General features: G+C 40.6%; 1 protein-coding gene across 1 annotated transcript in view; it reads right to left on the bottom strand.

Moving 5' to 3' along the window:
• PLXNA2 (plexin A2) overlaps positions 1-15,429 on the bottom strand; it is a 479,392-nt gene that overhangs the window by 165,759 nt on the left and 298,204 nt on the right. The window contains exon 9 of the mRNA XM_040337525.1: positions 14,572-14,686. Within this exon, the coding sequence (XP_040193459.1) occupies positions 14,572-14,686 (115 nt within the window). The remainder of the gene's footprint in view (positions 1-14,571; positions 14,687-15,429) is intronic.

Genomic DNA, 15,429 nt, shown 5'->3' with positions numbered 1-15,429 from the left:
ATGCATTTTTAGTGCTTTTTGCATTTTGCAGATTTGCACTGCAGTCCATTTAACATGGTTTCCTATGGAAGACAATCTGTAGTGCAAATCTGCAAAATGCAAAAAGCAGTAAAAATGCATATGTGTGAATCCAGCCTCATGCATTGTACACACTATTGGAATTTCCGATGAAAAAAATCTGACGGAATTTTTTCATCCGATATTCCGACCGCTTGTGGGCCCAATCAGACTTTTTTCCATCAGAGTTTAGAAATAGAACATGATTTATTTTTTTACGATGGAAAAAAATCCTATCCGAAATTGTGATCGTCTGTGTGGAACTCCGACAGAGAAAAAACCCACATGCTCAGAATCAAGTAGACGCATGCTCGGAAGCATTGAACTTCATTTTTCTCGGTTGGTCGTAGTGTTTTACGTCACTACGTTTTGGACGGTCAGAATTTGGTCTGACAGTGTGTATGCAAGACAGCTTGAAAGGAATTCCGACGGAAAATTCCATCGGAAATTCGAATCGTGTATAGAGGGCATAAGAGTCAGCTCCGTTGCCAATCTGTGTAGAAACGGTGTAAAGTACCTGCACCTGCAAAGTAAGCAGCTATCCACTGGCTGCTGTTGTACAAGTTTTCCTTGTGGACTAAGGGCAACATTACATCAGCAATTCGGTAGCATTAATATACCAGCAATATGTTTGTTAAGTTGCTGAGTGACGGACTTTATATCACATATTGGAGCTGACTAAAGAACTACCAGGTTCAGTAACTAATCATGTTATCCAGTTTATATACTGATGATCATGTCACACCAGTGATTTATAGCTATATATGTTATACCTATATGTTTTGTTTTTTTATCACGAACCAGGCTTTTTTTCTGGTGATTTTCAACAATCTATTGACACTATGGGGGAGATTTACTAAAACTGTTGCATCGTAAACCAGTCAGCTTCTAGGTTTTATTGTCAAAGCCTAATTAAACTGAGCTGAAGTTAGAAGCTGATTGGTTACTATGCACAGTGGCACCAGATGGTGTATGCACCAGTTTTAGTAAAACCCCCAATTATGTAAAAGCATTCACTTTTTTTTACCAAAATTAATGAACTAAAGGAATTCAAACTGAAAAAAAAAAAATATATATATATATATATATATATTTTTTTTTTTTTTCTCAAAAAGAATGTTTATTGACACATATGACAACAATCACAGGTACAGGATATTTGTACTAAACTAGGTCAGTCATTCCAGAACATTTTTGGCATTGCATAGAACAATCCCCCCCCCCCAAACAAGAAAAGAGAGAAGGGGAGAACAGCATTATAAAACAAAACGTTGAGATTCCCTCCGCACTCCATACAATTGGCATTATTACACACGTCACCCACCAGGCCCTAACTGAGCCCCATCCTCCACTCCGGCACCATGCTTCCGCCACCCGCCTCAGCATCTAAACCAATAGTCTCTCCAGGACCAATTCAAGAGGTGCCATCCCAGGGGTATCTAGCCATGGAGCCCACAGGAGATCAAACTTCCCCCGTCGGCCCCTGTGCTGATAAATATACTTTTCCAGGCGTAACGTGACTCCCATCTGTGCTATCCATTCATTAATCTTGGGAGGCTCAATCGCCTTCCAATGATGAAGAATGAGTTTACGGGCCTGGAAAAGGGCCCTACCAATAGCCTGCTTAGGATTGTCCTCCACCGGTATATCGTCCAGGATCCCCAGGATACAGACCTTCGGGTCCCGGGGGACCGTGGCCGAAAACACCGCGGACAGAGTACTAAGAACCCCGCTCCAGTATAGGTGTAACTTGGGACACCTCCACATTAAATGAATGAGGTCCCCACGGTCTCGTGCACATCTGGGACAGATATCATCTTCCCCCAGGCCCATTCTAAGCCATCTTGCAGGCGTGTAATGTACCCTCATCAAAATATACAATTGTGATAGACGTTGTGCAGCGTTAAGTGAACACCCTTGAACTGCCTGCAATGCTCCCTCCCATTGATCCTCCTCGAATATACCAACGTCCCTCTCCCAAGAAGACAGCACCTTTGCAGGAAACCCCGGCAGAAACGAGGACAGCAACATGGAGTATGAATCTGAGATAAAACCCCGAAAACATTTCACTCCCGACATGTATTGGAAGATCGGGGCGGAGGAGAGGGTCCAGGGGTTATCTCCCGCTTGGGCCCTAACGGCATGCCTGAGCTGTAAATAATAGAAGTGCATGGACTGAGGGAGTCCAAATCTCTCCTGTAATTCCGCAAAGGAACGTAGCCTACCGCCCGAAAAAATGTGGACCAAATGTGTCACCCCCATCCTTCTCCATCTCTCCTCACAGGTCAGCTGAGCCAATTCCTTATAATACTGGTTCTTCCATATGGGGCTGTGCCTTGTAAAACCCTCAACATCCTGTAGCTGTCGTGCCTTGTTCCAAATTTTTTGGATCAAAGCATATGTGGGAAAGCGTTTATTAGATTTGGCAAATTGTAATGCTTCTAGGCCCATAATTACTGTAGCTGCGCCTGTGGTGTGCCTCAACAAATCATTTACAGGATCCCTTCCGCGACCTCCCGACACCCACCGGGCAATGTGCTGTAATTGGGCTGCCAGATAGTAAAGCCACAGATTAGGAAGGGCGAGCCCTCCAAGCTCCTTGGGCTTCAGTAAATGTTCTAGTTTGATTCTAGGGGACTTGTTAAGCCAGAGAAAGGCCCTGAATAGGGAATTTATTATCCTAAAGTACTTCAGTGGGATTACCATCGGGGTATTATGAAGGATATACAGGAGCTGTGGCATAAAAATCATTTTTATAAGATTTACCCTACCTACTAGGGACATTTTCAGTTTTGACCATATTTTCGCCTTGTCTCTAATCCGGTTCAGTAGGGGGGAGAGGTTCAGATTGATATAATCACGCGGTTGCGGTGTGACCCATACGCCCAAGTACTTAAATTTCACTGATACAGGGATATTCTGCAGCTCGGGTCCCTCTGGCGTTGTAGAGTCTAGCCTCATAATTGCTGACTTGGTCCAATTAATTTTCAGTCCAGAATACGACCCGAACCTTTGAATCACTGACATGGCCTCCCCTAGGGAGCCCGTCGTGTCCCCGAGCAGCAGCATAGTGTCATCCGCATAGAGCATAATTTTTTCGTGTATTTGTCCATATTGAAAGCCAGATATCAAGGGGTTGGAGCGCACCATCTCAGCCATAGGTTCTATGGCGATGGCGAACAACAGAGGAGACAGGGGGCACCCCTGTCGGGTTCCTCTGTGTAACGGGAATGGGGAAGACACTCTGCCCGCCTCTCTAATGACCGCCGATGGGGAGTTATACAAAAGTTGAACCCAGGATTGAAATATCGGCCCAAATCCAAATTTTGACAGTGTCGCCCATAGGTACTGCCACTCGATGCTGTCAAATGCTTTGTGCGCATCAAGCGACAGCAGTGCCCTATCCCCAAGACTGTCCGCCGGTGACTGCATGTTGAGGAAAAGCCTCCGGAGATTGATGGCTGTGGACCTTTCCGGTATAAAACCGGATTGATCCGGATGGATAATGGACTCTATTACCTTATTAAGTCTTACAGCTAATACCTTAGCTAAAATTTTAATATCGGTCTGGAGGAGCGATATCGGCCTGTAGGAGCCCGGATCTAGTGGGTCCTTTCCTGGCTTAAGTAGTAGGACTATGCTCGCCTGTCTCATAGAGTCAGGGAGTCGCTGCAAAACCCTGGCTGAGTTCAGTGTCCGGAGCAACCTGGGTAGGATTACCTCGCCATACTGCTTGTAGACTTCAATTGGGATGCCATCGTCCCCGGGTGCCTTGGAATTGGGGAAAGAGTCAGTGGCAGCAACCATCTCCTCCATAGTAATGGGAGCCTCTAGAGTCTCCGCCTGGGACTCCGTCAAAGACGGTAGCGCTATCCCCTGCAGAAAATCCCGAACCTCCTCCACTGTGTGTGCCTGCCTCGTGCCATAGAGCTCTGAGTAAAAATCCATATTTTTTTTTTTTTTTAAATTGTACTTTAAATCTGACCATTATTTGCAGATCAAAAGGTAGCAATGTTACCTTGTATCTCCAAATCACCCTACTGAGCAGTGTTTACAAACATCAGTGGGTAGAGCTGCCTGCTGTAATTATACATGTACCGGTTGTAATTTTGACAGCTAGGAATTGCAGGCAAATGTGTTATGGAGAGTGTTATGTATGCCATGTGCACCTTGGCAATATATTTTTGGGTGTATGTAATACGCCCAAGGCACAGACAAGATTGGTTAAAATAAAACATTGCTCTTTCTCAATACACATACTTATACAAAGTTAAAAATGTTGGTATAAAATCTGCTTTTTGGAATTTACATATTATTCTTTTACTTTGAGTTTATAAATTGATAAGCTTAACCTTTCTCCTAGGAAGTACTAACTACTATATATAATATTTTAGTTATCAAACAGACAAATTACAGATTGTTAAAAAAATATATAGGTTAGCATTAGAATACACTAAACAAAATGTATAAGAAAAGTGGGCAAAAATGTAATTGGTGTCAGTAGGGACCAAGTAAACTGCAGGTATAATTTTGTATGGTGCAAGTTAGACCATAAATATTTTTAGTGAGAAACTGAAATACTCCATTTCTTCCAGTCCATGAGTTGATTGATTTTTCACTCATTTAAAGCCTTTATCCACCCACTTTTTGTTTTTTTTAGCCCAAAGGGGTTAAATACTGATGTTTTTTCATCTATTCACCTTTGTGTATATTTGATTAATCTCTAAATTGTGTGTGTTTCTAGCTCTACAAGTCATGCATTATCCCAGTTTCTATTCCGCAGCAGTACTGGTAACTGACATTCTAAAGGTCTTTGCTCCCACAGAGAGTTGCGGATACATACACTGCGTGTTTAAACAAATTTCATTACTTATTCTGCTAGAGTGCTATTCATATGCCAAGCAACCCCAGGGAACTGGACCAATCCATCATAGCTTTTGCCACTAACTTCTAGTAAGTTAAATAACAGCCCTGGGATAACAAACACTTACAATCTGTTGTTTTTTTTTGTTTTTTTAACTGTGTTGGCTCTACTATAGAAAGTATGTAAATCATTTTAGTAATGGTTCCCATAATTAAATACCTTGTTTGTGAATTTTCATAAATTATACATGGAGCGTAAATAATTTGAGGTCAAAAAGTTCACAAAACACACAAATATTTTATATATATATATATATATATATATATATATGCATATACGTGCTGCCTGCTTTTGAGCCTATATCCTAATGTGTGTCATGAAGCCTAGGATGTAATTATTCTCACTACTGTTTGCCACTACTATACCCTAAAAGACAGGAAGGAACCCATATCATGGCCAGCCTTCCTTCTATGTCCTGCCTGCCTCTGTTCACTTAGAAAGTGAGGGATACAGGTGCCTGTACATAAACAAATAGTACAAATATATATATATATATATATATATATATATATATATATATATATATATATACATATATATAATAATTAAATACACACCCCCTTATTCACTACAATGCTTTTAAAATTCATAATTAGAACAATTCACAAGTGACAACGCTGAAGAAATTACACTTTGCTACAATGTAAAGTAGTGAGTGTACTGCTTGTAAAATTGTGTAAATTTGCTGTCTCCTCAAAATAAAAACACACAGCCATTAATGTCTAACCCGCTGGCAACAAAAGTGAGTACACCCCTAAGTGAAAATGTCCAAATTGGACCCAAAGTGCTAAAATTTTGTGTGGCCACCATTATTTTCCAGCACTGCCTTAACATTAATGGCTGTGTGTTGAGTTATTTTGAGGGGACAGTTCACTGTTATACAAGCTGTACACTCACTACTTTACATTGTAGGAAAGTGTAATTTCTTCAGTATTGTCACATGAAAAGATCCAATAAAATATTTACAAAAATGTGAGGGATGTACTCATTTTAGTGAGATACTGTATTTTGGTGAATGCTTGCAATTGCAACACCCATACAAATTATCTAAGCACTGGTAAGCCAAGTTCTGTTGCAAAAAATAAAAAGACACAAATAAAATGTGTGCATACGTGTTGATTATTTACAGTAAACCAGTCATCAGTGAAATGCAATAGCTGCTATTGCTGACCTCCTTCAAAAATCTTGACATCTGGTTGTTAAGGTTGTGCAACTTGTTCAATAGTTGAGTTACTGACCCAGAAAAAGTATGCAGATTGAAAAAAAAAAAAGTGAAGAGGCAGATTTCTTTATCTACAGTACACAATTTTCCTGGGTTACTTTGAACTAAGGAACTCAGCATAACACCTTTGAAACTAGTAGACATGTGCATTCGTTTTCGTTAGAATGCATTTTCGTCCGAAAATCTGTTTTTTTCGTTATCGTTTTAACAAACGATAACGAAAGTGCAAGAAACGAAAACCGAAAGATCCGACATAAAAAATGCTTTATTTTCGTTTTCATTGCGGTAAAAATTCGATATAGAGAGATTCGACATTATAGGGAAAAGATTCGACATTATAGAGAAAAGATTCGACACTATAGAAATAATAGATTCGACATTACAGAGAATAGATTTCGATTTATGAGAAAATAGATTCGACATTATAGAGAATAGATTCAACATTATTACTAGTCATACAACATTAGAATTCTTGTAGGCGGAATATTCGAACGGAAATGTACGATTCGGCGTAAAGATTCAACGTTTCGTCGAATATTTTTTAACCATTAGACAGAAACCAACAAAGATTCGACGTTCCGTCGAATATTCTTTTGACCATTCGACAGAAACCAAGTATTATTGGATTTTCGGACGAAAGCTATTCCCCAACAAAAAACGAAATAAATCAAAACGATTTTTGGGGAGTAACTAAATAAATTTATTTTGCAAACGAAAAAAACGAAACAAAATATTCCAGTCTGCACATGTCTAGAGGAATAGCAATTGTTTTCAGATTTCCCTCTTGACCGGTTTCTTGCAGGTTTTATATAAAAAAACACTACATACCTGCATTTATAATGCCTTGGATTATAAATTGTATTTTACACTTTATTTTTTTACACAGTACATATATTTTTCTGTATTTGACATATATATCAACACTAAACAATAAATCTTTATAGAAATGCACTTTAGATTCATTTTAAAGTAGAACTATGAAATTATGTGTTTCAGCACTTAATTATGAGCCCATCTACACTAAGGCTCCATGCACACGTTTATTAGCATTTTTGCAATAGCTTTAATCAGCGTTTTTCAGTGTAGTGTTTTTCAGTGTAGCTTTTTTTTTTTTCTTTTTAATGGATAAAAAAAACGCAAAAAAATGCTGGCGCCAGAGTTTTTGAGCGTTTAGCGTATTTTTTCGCCCGAAAAACAGCACTTTGAACGCAAATTTCGGGCATTCAGAAAAAAGCTAATAAACTCCAAAGCTCAACACTAAAAAACACCCAGGTGTGCATGGGCACATAGGCCAAGATAGAGTTCAGTTTATGGGCTTTAAAAAAAAAGCCAAAATGCCAATAAACTACAGTTTATCAGCTTCAGTGTGCATGGAGCCTTACAGTTTTCTCTTAGTCCCCCACAAACACCTGTTTATATATACTGTAATTTTTTGGGGTTTAAAAGAAATTCCTATCACCAAAACGCAGAATTTAACATGTTTGTGAAAATGTTTAAGAATTGCCCAGATAGACTAGTGTTTAAGCACTGATAGCTCAATGAATGAGTAACTTGAATAAATTGCCTCAAGGCGCTTTTGCAGCCAGTGTTCACCTGTGTCTTCAGAAGAGATGGGTCTTAAGCTCTTCCTGAAGGCCAGATGGTTTTCTTCCAAGCGGATGTCCGCGGGTATAGTGTTCCATAGCCGGGGTCTTTGGACTGCAAATCTTCGTCCGCCTTTTGATTTGTAGCGGGTGTTGTGAATGTGGAGGAAGTTCTGGTTAGTTGACCGGAGGGGCCGACATGGGGTGTAGTGCTTTATTTTTTTGCAGAGGTATTGCAGGGCTTTTCCTTGTGTACATTTGTGAGTGAGGCAAAGGGTCTTAAATGTAACCCGATCCTTCCCGGCTAGCTAATGGAGGGTCCTCAGGGACGGGGTGATTGATTCCCATTTTTTTCCCAGTTACCAGCCTGGCTGCTGAAATTTGGTATTTGGGAAGTCCTAAGTAGAGGGAGTTTGCGTAGTCGAGTCGGAAGTTCATGATTGTTCCAACTACTGCTGCTGTGTCTCCTTCCAGGATGAAGGGGATGGTCTATGCAACAGGCAAAGAAGGTGGTGAGATCCGCTGACTACTGATCCTATCTGTGCATCCATTGTCATGTCTGAGTCAAAGATGACTCTGAGGCTTTTGGCTTTAGTGCTGGGGGTGAGGAGTTCTATTTTGGATCCATTAAGTTTTAGGGAGCTCTTCGTCATCCAATCGTCGATCAATGAGAGGCAGTTTTCCAGTGCGTGGCATTGGTCTTTTTTGTTGGTGATGCGTAGGTAAAGTTGGGTGTCATCAGCATAGGAGTGATAGAGCAGGTCCTGGTTGCTTATGATTTTGAGGAGTGGACGGAGGTAGATGTTGAAGATCACAGGTGACAGGGGTGATCCTTGAGGGACTGAAGTGAAAGCTCCTAGTTTCACTTTCTGGGATCGGTTCTCTAGGAAGGATGGAAACTAGAGTAGTTCTGAGTCTGCCACTCAGGCTACTTCTGCGAGACGAGTGAGCAGGGTTTTGTGGTCTACTGTGTCGAAAACTGCGCTGAGGTCCAGCAGCACCAGGAGACATGATTCTCCTTCATCTGCTGCTTCAAGGGCGTCATTCCCAGATTTTGAGAAATTTAGTTTCTGTCCCGTGGCCAGGGCAAAAACCAGATTGTAGGGAGTCCAAGAGTTTGTGGGTGTCCAAATGGGGTTGAAACTGTTGTACTACTGCTTTATCGATAATCTTGGAGATGGTGTTAAAGCTTTGATAGGTCTGCGGTAGTTTGGGTCTTTGGGGTCGAGGTTGGGCTTCTTTAGGAGGGGTTTGATTATGCCTTGCTTGAGGGAGATTGGAATGATTCCTTCTTTGAATGATTGGTTTATGAGGTGTGTTATGGTAGGTGCCAAGATGTCGGTACATTCTTTCAGAAGTTTTGTGGGAATAATGTTGTTTGGCGATGTGCTGTCTCGGAGGCTTCCGATGATGGTTTTGGTGGTGTCAATGGTGATTGGGACCAGAGTAAATCTCGGTGATTGTAGAATATTTGTATGGTCTTTGTCTTCTTGCTCTGGCCAAGTGGGGTTGCTTTCTATGTTCTGCTGAATTATTTCACAAATGTTTGTGATTTTGTCAATGAAAAAAAATCAGATAGCTCATTGCAGAATTCTTGTGTTTCGTTTGCTGGAGGCTCTAGACAGGTGGGGTTCATAGTCTGTTCTTTTTTTGCTATGAAGATGGCTTTGTGGTATTTTGTGGTGAGTGATTTATAGTTTTTGTGGTTTTCTGTTGTTGAATTCCTTCTTCAGGCTCCTTCAGCTCTTCTGCGTTCTTGTTTCAGTAATGAATATAAGAGAGTCGTTGAACCAGCCCGAATAGTTTTTGTGGGTGGGTGCTCTGCGTATTGGTGCGACTGAGTCTGCTGTCTGTAATAGTGGCGTGTTAAGGGAGTGTGTCTTCAGTTAAGTAGTTTTGAGTTAGCATCGCTATTTTGTTGGATAGTGTGGTTTTGAAGAGTTGTGAGTGTATTTTTTTCTGTGATCTTGTCCAGTGTGTTGTTGTTAAGAGTGTTGGTTTTTGGCAAAAAGTGTTGGTAGTTATTTTGAATTTGATGGCGTAGTGGTCAGTCCATGGCAGTGGCGTGTTTTCCAGTGTGTTATTGTTGATGTTTTGTTTGAAGATGAGGTCGAAGGTGTGGCCCAAAACGTGCGTGGAAGCATTTATCAGGTGCTGCAGACCTAGTGCTTCCAATTGGTTGATGCAAGCTGTGGCGATGGGGTTCTGGAAGGAGTTAGCCCAGAGGTTGAAGTCCCCGAGTAGTAGGAGGTTTTTGGTTTTCAAGGTGTATGTAGAGATAAATTTGGTGAAGGGTGTGTGGAGATGTGTCTTTGGTCCCGGTGGTCTGTAGCATAATAGTATGGGTATGGTGTCCTGGGGTGTTGTTTAAAATTGAAGTGTGATTTTTTCCATGAATGGCAATGTGCTATGTAGAGTTGGTTTGGTGAAAGTGAGGTGAGATTTGTAGATTACTGCTAGGCCGCCTCCTTTTTGACCGACTCTGTGCTCAGTTAGGATGCAGTAGTTATCAGGCACTAATTGTGATACGATAGTGTTACAGTCAGGTGTTAGCCAGCTTTCCATGATAAAAAGACAGTCTGTGTTATATTAAGTAATGAAGTTGTGGAATTCGTGTTTGTGCTTGACTGCTGATCTGGTGTTGATCAGGGCGCATGATAGGTGTTGTACTGGAAGTGGTGCAGTCCTGTTTTGGGCGGTTAGTTGCAGCTTAGTTCTTAGAAGTTGTTCTTTTTGTAGTATTGTTTGGGTGGCGGTTGGTAGTGTTGTGGAGGTATTCATTAGGCTGTGGAGGGTGTCAGCTGAGTATTTGATTGTGCACATGATGGGAGAGTGCTCTGGGGTGAGTGTTATAGCTCTCCTTGTGCACCAGAGCTTCCAACTCACCTTATCTGCTTGGCAGAAGACTTCTGTCTTAACTCCTGTTTTCAACTCCTGGATATTAAAGGGGTTGTAAAGGTAAAACTTCTGAAAATTCCACCCCCCCCGAGCCGCCCGTTATACTTACCTGAGCCCTCGAAAGTCCCGCGCTTGTCTGGGGGGCGGGGCCGAGTGATACAGTGAGCGGCAATAGCCGCTGGCTGTATCACGGGAGCGCGCCCGCAAGGACTTCACACCATGCGAGCTCGCTCACATTAAGGTGTGGAGTGCTTGCCTGGAGAAGCCAAGACAGCCGCCGAGGGACCCCAGAAGAAGCAGTTCTACATGTTTGTTATTTAAAAAAATAAATAATAATAATTCTTTACTGATCCTTCAACTCTCCACTTTAGTTAAAAAATCCACGTATGTTCACAAAATCCACATGCAAGCCAACAACAGCAGGGAGCCAGCTTCACAATTAACCACTCCCCTTAATTAGCAGGAAGAAAAAAAAAGCCGTTTAAAAAGTGTCAGAAAAAGGAGGGAAAAAAAGTATTTTAAAAACTGATAGCAAACTTATCAAACAAGAAGAAAGAAAAAAAACACAACACAGCAGTCAAAAGCACAACTCCTGGATATTAAAGAGGAGTTCCACCCAAATTTGAACTTCCGCTTATCCCACTCCTCACCCCCTTACATGCCACATTTGGCATGTAATTTTTTTGGGGGGGGAGTGGGGGCTTCAGGAAGAGTGGGACTTCCTGTCCCACTTCCTCCTTCCTGTAGGCGACTAAGCTTAATCGCCTACAGGAAGGGGCTGCTGTAGGCGATCGCCTAGGACACGTCACAGGTCCTAGGCGATCTCCTGGCCAATTACACGGCGCAGCGCCGCACCGCGCATGCACAGTGGGTGCCCGGCCGTGAAGCCGAAAGCTGTCACAGCCGGGTGCCCACACTGAGAATGAAGACGCCGGCCGGGGAGGGGGGGGAGAGGAGCGGAGCCCCGGCCGGCGCGTCGCTGGAGCGCTGGAGCAGGTAAGTGTCTGTTTATTAAAAGCCAGCAGCTACACTTTTTGTAGCTGCTGACTTTTAATAAACATACAAATTGGCTGGAACTCCCCTTTAACTCTCCACTTTAGTTCAAAATTCCGTTTATGTTCACAAAATCCACATACAGTATGCAAGCCAAAATCAGCAGGGAGCCAGCTGATGTTGTCAATATTGTGTTTTTTGTTATGTGTAGCATGTAATCATGCACTGTTCATGTGGTTCCGTGTGTTTCCCTGATGGGATTTTTATACTCCTATATTTTTAGATGTTTACCATCCCTTGATTTTCAATAAATAGATTATTCATATTTTGGTGGAAGTCAAGCAGTCCACACTCATTGTCACTTATAAAGCCTTTTATATTTCCTAATCTAGGGGGGTATTTTTTCTTGTCTGATGTGTCAATATTATGCTTCATTGAGTTTTCCTTGTGCTTTGGCCTTGATAAAGTCCATCAAAGAAATGTAATAAAACAAGGTAGAAGAAATATAAACACATTTAAATAGGCTAATACCCGATTAAAGAGCAAATACAAATGCAGCTTCATAATAACTTTTAATATGCTTCTATATAGTCCACCACTTACATCAGTAGTTAGAGAATACTGTATCAAATCTCTTGTAATTCAATTGAATCATCAACATGTTAAAAGTCAAATGTATGTGGTCACACTGTAAAAAACACACCTGCAGGTGACACTGGAAACCTTTCTTCATTAATTATATTCTCAAATATTATTCATGTATTATTAAATCTAAAACTTGTGATAAGGATCTTGCATAAATTATACTTATAAAAAAGCCACATATATTGTAGTCCTTCTACACCGTATACAATGGGAATATTGCATGTAATAAATACAGCAAAGTAAAGTTACTAGTGAATAAAAAGAGATGGCAGGCTTGCTATAGTTGATAAAAGATTAGGATTTAGAACAAACACTGCAAAAATCCAATACGAAGTGATCTTGCAGTAATTTATTGCAATGCAGTTTTTCATTGTATAAATAGCTGATTAATATCACGCTAATTACAAACCAATATGTATCATCATATGGTTAATGGGGCAATATTCAAATAAAAGCACAATCCTAACCACTGGTCACTGCAATAATTGAGGTATATGATCCACAATGCCACTGCATGATGTAATCAACAGAATAGCTAGTTTACTATAGTTCACAGACAACTGAACAAACACTACTTGTTAAAGATATTCACTATATGCAGTGATGTTGTAATATTTTAAAATAGTACAATTTCTGAGAATTGTTTTATTCCAAAACTTGTTTTGGATTACAACTTTACTTTCTTATATTCATAGTAAGAAAGGAGAAAGAACATTGGGACTTTAAGAAAATGAGGCGGTGACCTGGTAAGATCAGTTGCCTCTATTGTTTTATAGTGGTTGTGGGGGGGTTATCCTAGGCAATATTACCTTATCCTAAACATCCTTTCCATGACAGGGTCAGACCTTGCAGATATTTGTGTTATCAACACACTACAGCATTCAATTTCCACGTGCATGCTCCAGAAGAGTGGATGAATCCACAAAATGCATAGCGCTACTATATGCTGTGTTTTATGTCAACTGTATATTTTAACTACATAATGATCACTTGTACTATGTGATTTGTATTATTATTTAATGGTAAATTGTAATTGCTGTATGGATATCCATTGAGTGGAATTTATTGGTTCTTTATGTTTACCCATGACTACCCAAATGCAACTCATGATTGATCTCCAATAAATTTAAACCTCTTACACCTGCCTGCTTCATTTAAAGTCCCAACCTTTAGTCATCTTGTTTGTGTTATATTCATAGTAAAATAAGAGCATTACAAATGATTTCCAACTTTGAATTTTAAAGTTTTCTAAATACAATTGTAAGTGGTGGAATAGTCCCCGCTGATATTATTTATTTATTTATTTATTTATTTATTGTGGATAAAGTATCCTTTTTGGAGCACTATTATCTACCTTTAAAGACTTTTTGATATGCATCTGGTTACTGAAAGAAAAATACCACTATAGGAAAATTGTATTATGTGCACATCTGACGATTTGTAAGGTAATGCAAATGTGCAAGCTTAAAGCGGGGGTTTACCCAAAAATACATTTTTAACATTACATTCTGCCGAGTTGCCATAATGACAATCGGCTGTTTTTTTGGGGTTTTTTTCGTACATACCGTATTTTCACCGCCGCTTCCGGGTATGTCTTCTGCGGGACTGGGCGTTCCTAATTGATTGACAGGCTTCCGACCGTCGCATACAGTGCGTCACGAGTTGCCGAAAGAAGTCGAACGTCGGTGCGGCTCTATACGGCGCCTGCGCACCGACGTTCGGCTTCTTTCGGCAACTCGTGACGCGCAGTATGCAACGGTCGGAAGCCTGTCAATCAATTAGGAACGCCCAGTCCCGCAGAAGACATACCCGGAAGCGGCGGTGAAAATACGGTATGTACGAAAAAGAAAAAAAAAAAACAGCCGATTGTCATTAGGACAACTCGGCTGAGTGTAATGTTAAAAATTTCTTTTTTGGGTGAACCTCCGCTTTAAGTGTAGGCCAAGAGTCCCTAACTGTGACTATAACATCAGCCATGCAATGTAATGGTGGAGAGCTCTGTAGCCAATTGGTATCACTATCTGAAATGGAATGCGTGAGCACCTGACAGAACACCAACACATCAACAGAGGTCTGGGATGGCTACACAACTAAACCAACCCTTGTTGCTATCATTGTTGGTAAGTGGACATTTTTCTGTAACTGTGGAGGAGTGAAAAAGATTGGCAGGGTTCTTTATAAGGAGACCAATATCTGTCAATACAAGCCAATAGATCATCCTAGGAAAAAAAAACTGTACAGTGTAATACCTCAGAGACGTTGACACGGCCTTCCTGAAAAGAGCATGTAGTTGGATCATGAGTGCAGAGGTTGCGGTATTTGCACCAGTGGCAGCGAAATGCACTATTCACACAGGACAAGCACCTGTAGAAAACAGAAAAAGCATGTCTCAGAGCTGGTTAAAAGTCTGACTAAATAAAAACAATATCCCTGGGCCACCAATATCGTATTTCAACATTTTTAGCAGTTGGGCAGTTTGTGGTTGTTAACCTACCCTACTGCTAATGTGTAATCTACATTTAAATACAATACATCTCTACATTTAATAAAGTAACTAATATATGGAATGGCAAGCAGGCAGAAATGTAGAATCACACAAAAAGTACATAAAAGGTAAGCAATACCTTAAAATACATCTAGCCTGAGAATACCCTTTAAAATTAAACATATTCAAAAAGTTCAGAAAGCCAGTGACAAAACATACAGTGGGAAATAAAATGGCTTTTTTTCCTGAGAGGTGTAAATGACAGATACATACACTGAAAGACAGACAGATGATTCAGTATACAAAGAGACCACCCGTGACTGGATGACAGAGGGATCTGTTTAGATTTCTGTGACAAGTCCATCTAAACATTTAGCAGCAAATGGCAAAAAAAAACACTCTATGGTCTAAGACAAAGTCTGGACTCCTCCTTTTACCGTGATTTTTGTATTTAACCATCTAGATTTAGCACTTCATGCAAGGCATAAACGTTTGCAGTAAAAAAGCATAGAATATCTCTAGAACCAGCCAACTAGTATAAACAGCGACTTCCTCTGCATATACACTGAACATGGACGAGCATAAACAGTACAGGTTTCCTGTAACCAAGAAAGACTCTTAA

The sequence above is a fragment of the Rana temporaria genome, chromosome 2 (genome assembly GCF_905171775.1).
Source record: "Rana temporaria chromosome 2, aRanTem1.1, whole genome shotgun sequence".
Classification (NCBI taxonomy): Eukaryota; Metazoa; Chordata; class Amphibia; order Anura; family Ranidae; genus Rana; species Rana temporaria.
This window is presented reverse-complemented; position numbering and strand designations above follow the sequence as displayed.